At 30.3% G+C, this 13,824-nt stretch overlaps 2 protein-coding genes across 2 annotated transcripts in view; both read right to left on the bottom strand.

Moving 5' to 3' along the window:
- Positions 1-13,824, bottom strand: part of LOC136977923 (nudC domain-containing protein 3) — a 215,607-nt gene that overhangs the window by 118,174 nt on the left and 83,609 nt on the right. The gene's annotated exons all lie outside the window — the stretch shown is intronic.
- LOC136977916 (protein phosphatase 1H) overlaps positions 1-13,824 on the bottom strand; it is a 56,899-nt gene that overhangs the window by 16,798 nt on the left and 26,277 nt on the right. The window contains exons 5-7 of the mRNA XM_067273527.1: positions 11,822-11,934; positions 10,686-10,770; positions 8,674-8,792 (exon numbers count right to left, since the gene is read on the bottom strand). Coding sequence (XP_067129628.1) covers positions 8,674-8,792; positions 10,686-10,770; positions 11,822-11,934 — 317 coding nt within the window. The remainder of the gene's footprint in view (positions 1-8,673; positions 8,793-10,685; positions 10,771-11,821; positions 11,935-13,824) is intronic.

Raw genomic sequence — 13,824 nt, 5'->3', positions numbered from 1 at the left:
CTGATTTCATCAGTCTTCTTCAGTTACTCGAACAAAAAAACAAAAAGAACGAACCAAATTCAAATTTACAAAATCACGAGAATGGAAAGAATTCTCGTGATTGCGCAGACTATGCAAAAACGATGTACCGATAAACGGTAAAAAATGCAAATTCTTGACAAAAAAATGCAGATTCTTGACAAACTATATATAATATCACAATCTTACGTTATCCAATGAATGATTTCCAAGCAGACGATAGCCCATCTGCGTCCCTGTGGTTGATGCAATGGGATGTTAATTGTGCCCTATATATTTCTAATTTCTCCAAATGGATAACGGAAATTGGATAACGTAAGATTGTGATATTATATATAGTTTGTCAAGAATCTGCATTTTTTTTGTCAAGAATTTGCATTTTTTACTGTTTATCGGTACATCGTTTTTGCATAGTCTGCGCAATCACGAGAATTCTTTCCATTCTCGTGATTTTGTAAATTTGAATTTGGTTCGTTCTTTTTGTTTTTTTGTTCGAGTAACTGAAGAAGACTGATGAAATCAGTTGAAAACGTTTTTATATAGTTAAACTTTTGCTGGAATTTAAGAAAGGTGTTGTTTTCTCTTTATTATACCAGTTCCAGTAGGTTAGTTATTCATTTTTATTAACACTAATTACAAAAAGGAAACAAAATTTGCAACAGAGAAATAAACTAAAGTTAAAATCTTTCACATGCAAATTTTTAAAATCTACCTTAAATTTTATTATTTCAATTATACAAAATCCAAAAAATGACAACCCTGAAGACTCTATACAGTACAGACCAATCATTATGTCTTCCAAGAGGCTACAAAATACTTACATTGTGCATCACAAACAAAATATATGAGCATATTGAACAACAGGTATTTTTACAGAATAGCAAAACACTGGTAGAAATCACATGGGACATAAAGAACAATTACTCATAGATTCAGTTATTCTATGACAGACAAACAAACAAACTTTTGCTTAATCTATATACATCATGTAAATATTCAACAGCATCCCAGTTTTTGCAGTTGTTATGCAAACTATACAAATATGAAAAATAACTAATTTTTATTGCATTTCCAGAAAACACAATGCAACAGTGAAGAACAACTCAGACTTCATGACACAACACATACAATGAAATAAATGAATTACAATAGAGAGTTGTAAATCTGAACCCCGGTAATCGGAATCGCTGGTAATCGAAACGATTTTCAGTCAGACTGTGTCGTGCTGAATCGAACGTTTTTGATACTAGATTTACTTCTAAAGTATAATTTTCATGTTTTTATATTCTTCAATATATTTATTTTGTTTGTACAAAATGAAGAAATAATTTTTAACGATACGATAGCCTCGATTATTATTATAAAAATTTTCGTTAGGCTTAAAATTGACAAAAATTCAACACGAAGCGACACGCAACGGAGAAAAATTTGAACATCGAACAGGTTAATATATTTTTTCATACATAATCGGTAATCCGAACAAATCACTAATCTGAACAACCCCAGTCCCCAATTGATTCCGATTAACGACTCTCTACTGTACATATAAGACAAGGAATTTTCAAAAATATATTTCTTAAGTCCATTCTAGTTCTGTCTGGCCTAAACCCATTATCCAATAGGTTAAACAACAGAAAATACAGATTACAGATATATCATAAACACATCAAAAAACAATACATACAATATCATTCCATCTCATGTGGGTGGATGACATAATAATATAAATACATAAAAAATAATTAAAATTGCCTATTAAAATTATATACATTTATGCACTGAAATACAAATGGAGTTTGGCCTAGACAAATGAAAAACACTTCACATAGAAAAAGGAATCCCAAAGAAGGATAATTTTGTACTTGAAAATAGAGGCATCATTAAATCCATTGATGAGGGCAGAGTCTACAAATATTTAAAATTCCAAGAGACAAACTCTTGGAATCTTAAATATTCACAGAATATGCACAAATAAAACAAACTAACAAAGCAATATAACATTAAATTCAGTACTAACTACAAAAATTGATGCAAAACACACATTTAAAGCAATAAACACATGTGTTGTCCCAATACTCATACATTCATTTGGTGGAGTTGCACATTAAACATAGACAGAACTAAAACAACTCAAAAGAAAGCATGAAAAATATTAAAGCACAAAAAGCATCGTTCTAAACCCTTTATAGAATTTACTTCTACCCCGAACTGAACAGTGCTAATATTTCTTCTCTATCTTTCTTTCCTCACTTCTTTCTTCCCTAGTGAGGAAAGAAAGATAGAGAAGAAATATTAGCACTGTTCGGTTCAGGGTAGAAGTAAGTCTAATTTACAGTGTGTCTGAAGTTCTTTGCCTTTATAGAATGGTTAAAATTTAAATTCCTTAATAAAGAGAGAAAATAAAGTTTCACAGATATAAATCTTTACATATAACAAATACAGACACTACAACAATACTTCTACAAAAATAAAAACTATCAAAATTACATAAAACTGCAATCTCACAGTCAAAAACAATACATCATTAAACCTACTTATAACTGATCTGAATATAACATAGTCACAAGCAATTTTGGGCCTAGAAAGCATATCACAGATTACATCCAAACATACAAAACTACAGATAGCACAACTTAAAAGACAGAGATGATAGTTGTATGAAATACTACATCATGCCAAAATTATACAAAATATCACATACAACCTATTTACACCAATATAACTAGATAACAAACAAAAGCTTGACAAAAACATGAAAAGCTTGTTCTACACGCAAATTACTACACATCTAGCGACCAAATACACATTACAATCTTAGAAAACAAAACACAAAATATACTGACTAAGCTATAATCAAATACAAAACAATCCATTACAACATACCAGACACCACATTGACTAAAAAAACAAAATCACATACATCATAGACATAGTTGTACCAAACATTCACAATATACAAAATACATAAACTGAAAAAATTAATAAATATTCAGAACTTGTCTATTAAATAAAATACCAGTGAAGAATAGTTAAAGTACTTTTTGTGCCTATAGTTATCTTTTATCCAAGCACTTTATAACATTTACTGCACAAAAATCTAAAAACATTTAAAACTTAAAAGGATATATATCATATTACAGAAAGCAGCCATACTAAACAAATTTCAACATAATCAGAAAATTATTAAATACAGATGCATAATCTGTACTTAAGTTTAAACTAGTGACATTTAGTTTAGTATGGCTGCTTTCTGAAATATGATGTTATATAGTGACATACTCCATCAATTATAATAATAATAAACTCTCCCGTGGTCACCACCTAGTTGTGGTGAGAGAGTCCAGTAATTTTACTGAACCATAGAGCAATGCAGGCTGAAGCACAAGCTCCTGGTAGGGACACCCAGGCCAGTAAGGTCTATGGAGAGAAATGAAGCTAAGAGTGACCACACTCACATTCTGTGGAGATATTTATCTTGGTAGTAATCAGATCTAAGCATGACACCGGCTAGGACGTTGCCCAGGTTAACAAGGTCCCCATTCGTGGGTTAGGGAGAGGCTCACGTTCAAAAAATAGGCCACAGTCTCCCTTGATTATTGGTGGCAAAAGCAGCACAAGCACAAGCATGGCTACTGCAATGCCCTCAATAGATGTGAGGAACCAACCTAGCCTTGGTGTTTCTGTGGCAATGCATCCACAGACCACAAAGGCTAGAAAACCACGCTAACAGATGAAATGAACGAGTTTATCATTCGTACTTACTACACAATCACAAAACTCGAAATAAACATGACAGCATACAGACAACTATACCATAGATTCACACAACAATATCCTCACCTCACTGTCACCAAGCAAAGGGTTGTTGATCAAAAAAGAACAATTATACATAACAACCTTATCCCACAAACAACACTTGAACTTATCACACAACAGGTTGCTGATCAAATACATCAACAGACAGAAACATTTAACATTAATGAAGATCACGTAACCTGTCAGAATAATCCAGCAACAAGCATTGATGATAACACACATACAATTACTACCACTAATGATACAACAAACATTTGTTCATTCATCACTTATATTTCAAGAAACACTCACTAAATATACAGGTACAGATCCCACACAAAGACCATGAATACCAAAAATCAACACGTCAAAGGTAGTAGGAAAAATACTAAATTATGTAAACACTCACTTACTACCACACTACATTCATTCAATTTCTACACTCTCAGACATTCATATGTTAGTTTATGCTGGGGCAGTCACAGTAGTGACACACCATGGACCAAAAATACAATCGTAGACAGATACACACAAAACTCAGTTCTATCACAAGCTGCCTGGCAGAGAAGAATAGAAACACAAATAAATGACATTAGATAGCAATTACGCAGGCTGACACAATACACTAAAAACAACATAACACCCAAATTAAAGAAACAACTCAAAAACATTTTCAAGAAAATCAAAACACACACAAAACACAAACATCACAACACACACATTACAGAATACATCTAACACACTAAAACAAAAACTCGCAGCCAAAGCACGTAAACTCAAATCATACAAAACATGTTCACTATAAAAACAACAAAATAAATTATTCACAAACAATGAAAAACTCTTCTACAGACAAATCAGTACCAAAACAAACACTGATACACAGCAAAGTGGCACACCAACAGAAGAAGAACTCACAACATACTGGTCTTCTCTTTGGTCTAATGCTGTTACGCACAATGCTGATGCAGGCTGGATCAAGGCAAACAAAAACTTGCATAACATACCAACTATGCCGTGATGAAATAAACATACATGACATCCATTACTCTGTTAACAGAACACACAACTAGAAGACATCTGGTGTAGACAACATTCGCAATTTCTGGTACAAAAAGTTTACATCACTGCACCAGGAACTAGCTAAACACATAACACACATCTTCAATCCACAAGACATGCCAAAATTTCTTACTCAGGGCTACATGAAACCTAAAAACAACAATACCACAGACCCCACACAATACACGTCTTCCAACACTCTACAAATTATTGACATCCTGTATCACAAAGAAAATACACAAACATGTTGAAGAACGCAACATTCTTACGGAACAACAAAAAGGTTGCCGTAGAAATCACAGGGGATGCAAAGAACAGTTACTCATAGATTCAGTCATTCTGCGGCAAGCACACAAACAACACAGAAACACAAACATGGCATATATAGACTACAGAAAAGCATTCAATAGTGTTCCACACAGTTGGCTACTACATATTCTACACATGTACAGAATACATCCATCACTCATTGCATTCTTCCAAAACACTATGTAGCACTAGAGAATAACACTACATCTCAGGGCTAGTAACACTTCCATACAAACAAACCAAATATTCATTAGGCAAGGAATTTTTCAAGGAGATTCCTTGAGTCCTTTCTGGTTCTGTTTAGCTCTGAACCCATTATACAACATGTTAAACAACACGCAATATGGTTACAATGTCAGACATAAAAAAACACAGTATACACTGTCACATCTCATGTACATAGATGACATAAAACTTTATGCATCCACACAAAAACAACTTCATCAACTCCTACAAATCACACATTCATACACCAAGGATATACAAATGGAGTTTGGCCTAGACAAATGCAAAACACTTCACATAGAAAAAGGAATCCTGAAGAAAGAAGATTTTGCACTTGGAAATGGGGAAGTTATTGAATCCATGGAAGAGGGCAAGCTCTACAAGTATTTAGGATTCCAACAGGCCAAAATAACAGAACATACACAAATAAAGCAAAGATTAATTAAAGAATGCCAAAGTAGGTTAAATGCTATTCTCAGAACAGAGTTAAATGCAAAACACACAGTTAAAGCAATAAACACGTATGTCATCCCAGTACTTACATATTCTTTTGGAGTTATACATTGGACTCACACAGATCTTAAGCAACTCCAAACAAAAACAAGAACAACACTCACTAAACATAAACATCATCATCCTAAGTCTGCCATAGAAAGACTAACCCTTCCATCTAAAGATGGCGGACATGGCCTAATTGACATAGTTAACCTTCACTACAAACAAATACAAACATTGTGAGAATTTTTCTACAAAAGGCAAGAAACATCACAGTTACATAAAGCAGTAACTCTAGCAGCCTCGAATAACACACCATTAAATATACACTCACAACATATGGACACAACACAACATATAAAAAGCATAGACACCGTTAAGCAATTGTGGGTTCAAAAGGCACTCCATGGCAGACATCCCTATAACATAGCCCAGGATTTTGTTGACAAAATTATGTCAAACAGCTGGTTAGCTCGGGGATGCCTCTTTGGGGAGACAAAAAGATTCTTCATTGCCATACTGGATCAGGTCATAAATACTGAAAACTACAGAAAACACATACTCAAAGATACAACACTCACAAATGACACATGCAGAAAATGTCACATCATGTCAGAAACTATACAACACATCACTTCCAGTTGCAAGCTCTTGGCACAGACAGATTATTTACACAGACATAATCAAGTAACAAATATAATACATCAAGAGCATTAGTAGACATCCACGAACTATACTACAAATACATTCAACAGACAGTATTGGAAAACAACATGCACAAAATGTACTATGACAGAGCCATAATCACAGATAAAACAATTTACCATAACAGACCAGACATAACACTCATTGACAAACACAATAAAATCACATACATTAATCCACTTCAAACACAATGTACAAAACACATACACTGAAAAAGTCAGCAAGTACACAGAACTCACCCAAGAAATAAGGCATCTGTGGAGGATGGATAGGGTGCTTATTGTACCTGTTGTTCTCTCCTCTAAAGGTGTCATACCACACACACTACACAAAAGCCTGGGCACATTACAATTGAATAGAAACACTTACATCACACTACAGAAGGCTACTATATTGAATACATGTCATATTGTTAGAAAATTCCTGAATACACACACACACAATGATACACTTCTTTAATTTTCATTTTGGTTAGTATGCCTTGACTTTGGTCCGGCATTGTACACAGCCACCGGTGTTAACCAAGTATATCTCACATAACCCAACACAATAATAATAATAATAATTGACATGAAAAGTATTAAAGTATGACAAGAAAATTTCATTATTTTGTTTAAATACAATATACATAATAGAGTCTTGATTATATAAGGTAATGTGGACTGAAGATACTTTAAATGATCAAAAACTCAGATAACACAGAATATTTGGTAAATTATTATATTAACTGGATTTAGATTCATTAATGTAATGATATACTCTATTTTTAGATCATTTATTTTAAACCTATTTATTGAACAAAAGTTCAATAAGTCAAAATAAAAGACAAATTATACAACACAAACACTTTAAAATAAAATTAAAAGTGTTATGTTGTGTAATATTATGTAAGGTATATTTAAAACTGTTTTTATTAAAGCATATGTAAACTTATAATTATATTACAATTCATATTATTTGAAAAGTTATCAGAGTAAATACTTAAAAGTTTTAGTCTCTTGAGTACTGCACATCACCTGAAGAAATTTGTGAAGTAAACTGACTGAACTGAATTTTCTCTTTGTTGACAAATTATTCTCCCACAGTTCATTTCAGATATTGAGAAACCTAAGTTAGAGTTTTTGTTTAATCTGGATTCCATCCTATTGTTCTATTAGAGGGAACCATTTTACTGAATTTAATAAATTCAGTAAGATATTTATAAACTGTTAAACTAAATGAATTCCAACAAAACTAATAATTATATACGATACAGTTAAAATTAATATTTAGCAATAAATACAAGTTAAATTGTCAAAAATGACAACTGTCAGAATCAGGTGTTTGTAAAGCAAAATTGTGTAAAAAGAAAATCGTTTTTGAGTAATCATAAGTTTAAAACAAACTTCAAATGGAGAACAGAAGACATACATGATTTGAATATGTTTTTTGAATGTTTTGGAAACAGTTCAAATGGAAAATAAAAACACATTTGATTCAAATTCCTTTAGCTTGGAAAGTAAGTTTTAGAAATGAAATGGAATTTGGAATTACATGTTTTGGGTGTTAGAAACCCAGGTGATAGGACTATAAGAGAAAAAGTGTAGTTTCTTCTTTCTGGTGAAACATATCTGGCACTGTTCCTCCTCAGAAGTTTAGGGAGTATTTCTTAAAGAACCAAAGTGGTTATTTGTTATTTTGTGGATGTATATATTGGACATCCACCATCCAGTTTATTAGTGTGTTAAATAAACATTATTGTGTAGTGTTTGTGAGTCATCTCATTTGAAAGCACTGTATTCAATACTGCTTGACATTGCAATAGTGAAGTTGGAAGATTTAACTGTGACTCAGCTAAGCAGCCATTTAAGAAACAATATTAAAAAGTCATATTAAAGTAAAACTTTTTGAAATAGAAGGAATAAAACATTGCCTATGGAACTAAATTCAAAAAACTTTAACAGGCTGGCAAAAAATGTATCAGTAAATTTAAAAAGATATATTAAAGCATATAATAAATAGACTTTATTTTTAAATTCAGAAATATATCATATATTTATATATAAGCTCTAAAACTAACATTACCATCCTGTCATATGGGCATCTCTATAAAGTAATTTCTTTCCTATATCTTTTCTTGTAGGACGTCGAACAAATTCTAAATATGTGAAATCATTTCCTAATAGTTCTGGTTTCTCGTATCCCTTTAAAATTATATTAAAAAAATTAATTTTAATAACAATTACTAAAATTCTTAAATCTGCTAGTAATTAATAATTTGAATTTTATCCAGAAATTTCAAGTTTTATTTATTTACTTGACTTTTATTTTTACTTTTATTATAAGAAATAATTTTAATTTTTAATATTACAATGGTATAATGTTAGAAATCATTGTTACATGCAATAGAATGAAATTTTTAACTGATAAATCAGTAAGATCTAGGCTACCTTATGAAATATCACAATTATCTATTCCTTTGTATAAATAAATATATATGCTTTTGCCATAGACTATGGTACTTAATTAATTTGTATATACTACCATACATTGATAAATCTAAAATATGGCATTTCAGTTCTAGCCTATTAATAGGCTACAGTATATTTGAGGGTCAACCTGTATGAGAGATATAAATCTAAACTGGTGGAATTTTGAAATCAACTTATTTACCAGCATATACAATGATTTAAATAATATATATTTAAGCAAATCAATATTTTAATAAAATAAAAATTTACAAAAATTGTTACAAAAGTGAAAATATGCAATGTATTCTAATTATTTCTAATCAGTTTGAACTTTTAAAAAACATTCTATTTTTACTAGCCATTTGTTTGATATCGTTTGTACCTGAGAATGTCTATTTCATATAGATGAAAACGTTAGTAAATTTTATCATTTTCTTTTCATATGCTGGTGTTGGGTTTTTGAGTGGTGTAGTGAAAATAAACATTGTTTGAACTAAATAACCCTAGTTGTTGCCAACATGTTTCTGCAACACCAAATTTCACATTGATTTATTTTTACCTGAATGAAGATATCCTTTGTGGGTTGGGTTTAATATTATTTTATAGGACCTTTTTTAATATCACTTATAAGTGAAAATAAAAGAATGGTTTACTAAAATCTGTTATTGTCCTTTGTGTGAAATTATATGATGTTAGAAATCAGGATGAGAAGAAACTTTGGATCAGCATTTAACTTTCACATTGATATTTTTCAATTTATAATAAACAAGCATTACATAAATTTGCATAAAGTGGGAACCATGTATGTTACTGTAACAACAGTGGTTCAACAGAACAAAGCTTTTCTCTTAATAACAATTTTAAAGAAAACATTTTTAAAAATATTGTCACAGTCTATATAAATGCGGGTAGTTTTATCATAAACCTTTCAATTATTAAATATATATTATATTATATACCTAGAGTAATCAAAAAATAACTTTACAGACTCATTAATAAAGATAAATACTTTTATTGTAAAAATGAAAACATCCATTACTCAACAAAATCATGTCATGCAACCTGTTCAGACATTTATTGCAATGTATATCAAATTTGTTCATTCTATCCATTAAAAAAAAATTAATGGCAGCTTTCACTTCATCAACAGTGAAATTGGTAACTACATGCATTCCTTCAAATGTGGGAAAACAAAACAGTCAGAAGCCAGTTCCAGGCTGTATGGCAGATGATGATGACACTCCTATTGAACTATTTGCATAAAATTCACAGTATTTCATGCCATATGCAGTATGTTGTTGTCCTGTGACACCTTGACAATATTATTCTCATATACCTGGATAAGCTTACAATGGATTTCAACAAATGGAACCATTTTGGCCTCCAAAACTCAAATAACTGTTTGAACTTATTCACAAAACCATCTTTTCAATCCTGTCATCATTTTGAAGTGCTACATTACAACTGTCCCACATTCATGCATCATTACATTTATCTGCATCAAACTTACACTCAATGCTTTAGTTTTTAAACTGTGAACATTGTAAAGTTACATTTGGATCACCTATTTAGATATTATATTTTCATTCTAAATATTTCTTAGAAGTTTTGAAATAAATAGCTTACCAATTTTTTTATTCTCTCTTTTTCAGTTTCTGGTGTAAAATCAGCTGACATTGGAAGTACCTTATTTCCTTGACATATCACAGATCTGAAAAATTTCATTTATAAATTATAAATTTTGTTTCATATCATCATGAATTAAATTAAATATTTAAAATTCATTTATTTCACAACATAAAATGTAATAAATTCCAAGAATTAATTTTATTAGTAGTTTTCATTAAAAAATTAAATTGAAAACAAAAACCAATATTAATCATATTTAATAATTGTTAAATTATTACTTAGTATAATAAATTTTGAATTGAAGGCTTATATAAATTTAAGAAACTCACAAAACAAAATAAAACTAATACAATAAACCAGATATGTACAATCTTTCCATCAGCCTGACCTTGATCCAATAACGCTTCTTGTATAGCCCATGACACCCCCAGTTGATTTCAAAAAATTTCAGTTATTAAAAAACTTTTTTGTACATAGTTACCTTCTTCAAGTAAGTTAATTCATTTAAACATTTAACCATTACATCAAATTCTCTGCCTTTGTGAAAACATTGAGATATGTAAACTCAACTTGCATTCTCTCTTATCTTACATTTCATTTATACTTATGAATCAATGAAATTAGTCTAAAAGCAAAATTCAAAACAAACAAAAAATCTGGCATCTTTCATTAGCATTGAAAAAATATAATAAAATTACAAACAAATGTAAAATTTAATATGTGTGTGTATCATTGATAAGGTAGATACAGTTTGCCAATCAGATGAATACAAGAGTTAAATATCAATAATGAAGAAACCATAATTTTCAAATCAAAAATTAAAAAAACTAAAGCGGATTTGTAAATTCACTGTTATAGTTTTCCAATAAAGTAAACTATTGTATTTGTATTATTAATTATTAAGTATTATTTATTGTATTATTGTAAATTGTATTATAAGTAAATGTATTAAAACTGGTTTTACAATTTTTCTCAAACATATTCATTCAATTCTGTATCTTTTAAAATTACACACACAGATTTCTGCATTTTTTAGAATTATTTTATGTTTCCTTGTATATGTAATATAATTTAAAATTATATGATTTAAAGGATGAGACAAAAACAAATACATTTTATAGCAAAAATTTTACCTGCTGTCTCCAGCATTAGCAACATATAATTTTCCAAGAATAAAAAGTGCAACAATTGCAGTACAACCTCCAGTCATTTTATAACACTGTTTGTCTCTAGCAATCAACTCATCCTATAAAATGTAAAAGAACTTATTAATAAAAAGTGTATAAAGTAACATAAAATTTCAATACATTATAATAAAGAAAATTTAATGAAAAAGTTCTCCATCTGTAGAAACAACAGAAACAAATAATATTTCTATAACAAAAACATAAATTCAGAATTAATATTTATAAATAAAATTCCAAATTCCTGACACAAATTTGAGTCAATTGCTTGGCTCTTGTTTGCTGTAGAGAACTCTCAGTCCAGACAGGCATTCTAGTGAAAGTAAAAGCAAAGTGCAGTAAGTAATTTATTGTCTCATAGCAAGTCAAATTTGATTCTCACTACCATTTCACAAAACAAAAACTGCAGAATGAGCAATCATGCAAACATTGTTAAAACAATATGGAAACTGATAACAGCAAATTGTATTTTATGCTTGTTTCATCCATTTATTTAACAAAAAGAAAACTTGAAAATTAATTATAATTATAAGAATATAATTAGAAAGTATATTCTTCATAGCTGTCATGTTTAAGTCATTTTATTTCTTATCTCCAGAAATTTATTACTCTGATTAGCATCAAATCAATTAATCAATCAATACATTATTAATGCACATAGAATACATTAATGCTTTGGGAAACATTGCTTTATGTGATACCAAGCATTGTACATGCTTGATATCACATAAAGCAGTGTTTCCCAAAGTGTGGTATGCGTACCCCCAGGGATACAGGAAGAGTTTAGTGGGGGTACGCGCTGCACTGTGCTTTGGCTGCACCTGGTGCAACAAGCAGTTTACTTTTTTTCAATTACAAACATAAAAAAATAATAATAAACTTTGTTACTTGTTAGTGGTTTGCCAGGCGATGTGATTCTGTGAATTCCTCCACCCTATGGCCCAGACAACAGTGTCACACAAAAACCTCCAGTATCTACATACACATTGAACTGTTAGTGTGCACATGTGTATTTTTACGTGCGCATTTGTGCAATTTTTCTAATAGGAAAGATTTATTTTGTGCTTTAGTATTAATAAAAAGCTAAAAATGCCAAACAAAGCAATTTTTCTGTAGATAGTTACTATAACTAACAATTCTTAGCAGAGACTTACTTCAACAGTGCTTCGAGAAAGATGAAAATGAGACCTAAAGTCCATATCACTGTATCTAGGAACAATATTTTCCACATAGCTTTCTATTTTGGCTTTTTCGATTTTTCAATTGCAGCAGCATATAGAAATGGAATATCCTTGTTATCTTTGGTTTTTGATTTAAAAAACATCTCGTAATCCCCTCTACTCTCAGAAATACTATTTAACAAAATAGTCACAATCACCATCTTCTCATTACTTAATGCTAAATAATATTTAGGCTTTAGACTTTACAGCAGAAGAATTATAATGTTTAAACATACTTTCAAACATCTGAATACACAAATAATGAAATGAATACCAAATTCTCAGCATAAATATATAGTATTATATATCCGATAAATAAATTTATTGGTGTTTATATAATTTATAACACAGTATATGCAGGGTTCCTACTCAAATTCTTGTTTTGAATTCCCCGACTTTCCTTGATTTTCCCTGACCAACTTTGTCCAAATTCCCTGACCCTCACATTTCTTACAGTGTGCAATATCAACATAATGAAACAGCATTTTATTTACTGTGAACATTGAGTATATCTATCCCTCTTTTTGCACAGTTGATATGTTTCAAAGACTGCCACATTAAAAAAATACAGTATATACTGGTACATCCTGTAGAAAAATGTTTGATAGAATCCAAAACTTCAATGTAATGAAAAAATAAGCAACAAATGAAACATGAGCTTTTTATTTTATCATCACTTATCGTTATTATTTGTATGTAAATCTAGTAAATACAAGATAGCATAAAATCAAC

Source organism: Centruroides vittatus, unplaced genomic scaffold, assembly GCF_030686945.1.
Source record: "Centruroides vittatus isolate TY-2023 unplaced genomic scaffold, ASM3068694v2 contig_482, whole genome shotgun sequence".
Classification (NCBI taxonomy): Eukaryota; Metazoa; Arthropoda; class Arachnida; order Scorpiones; family Buthidae; genus Centruroides; species Centruroides vittatus.
Note: the sequence above shows the minus strand (reverse complement) of the source record. Positions and strands in the feature narration are given on the sequence as shown.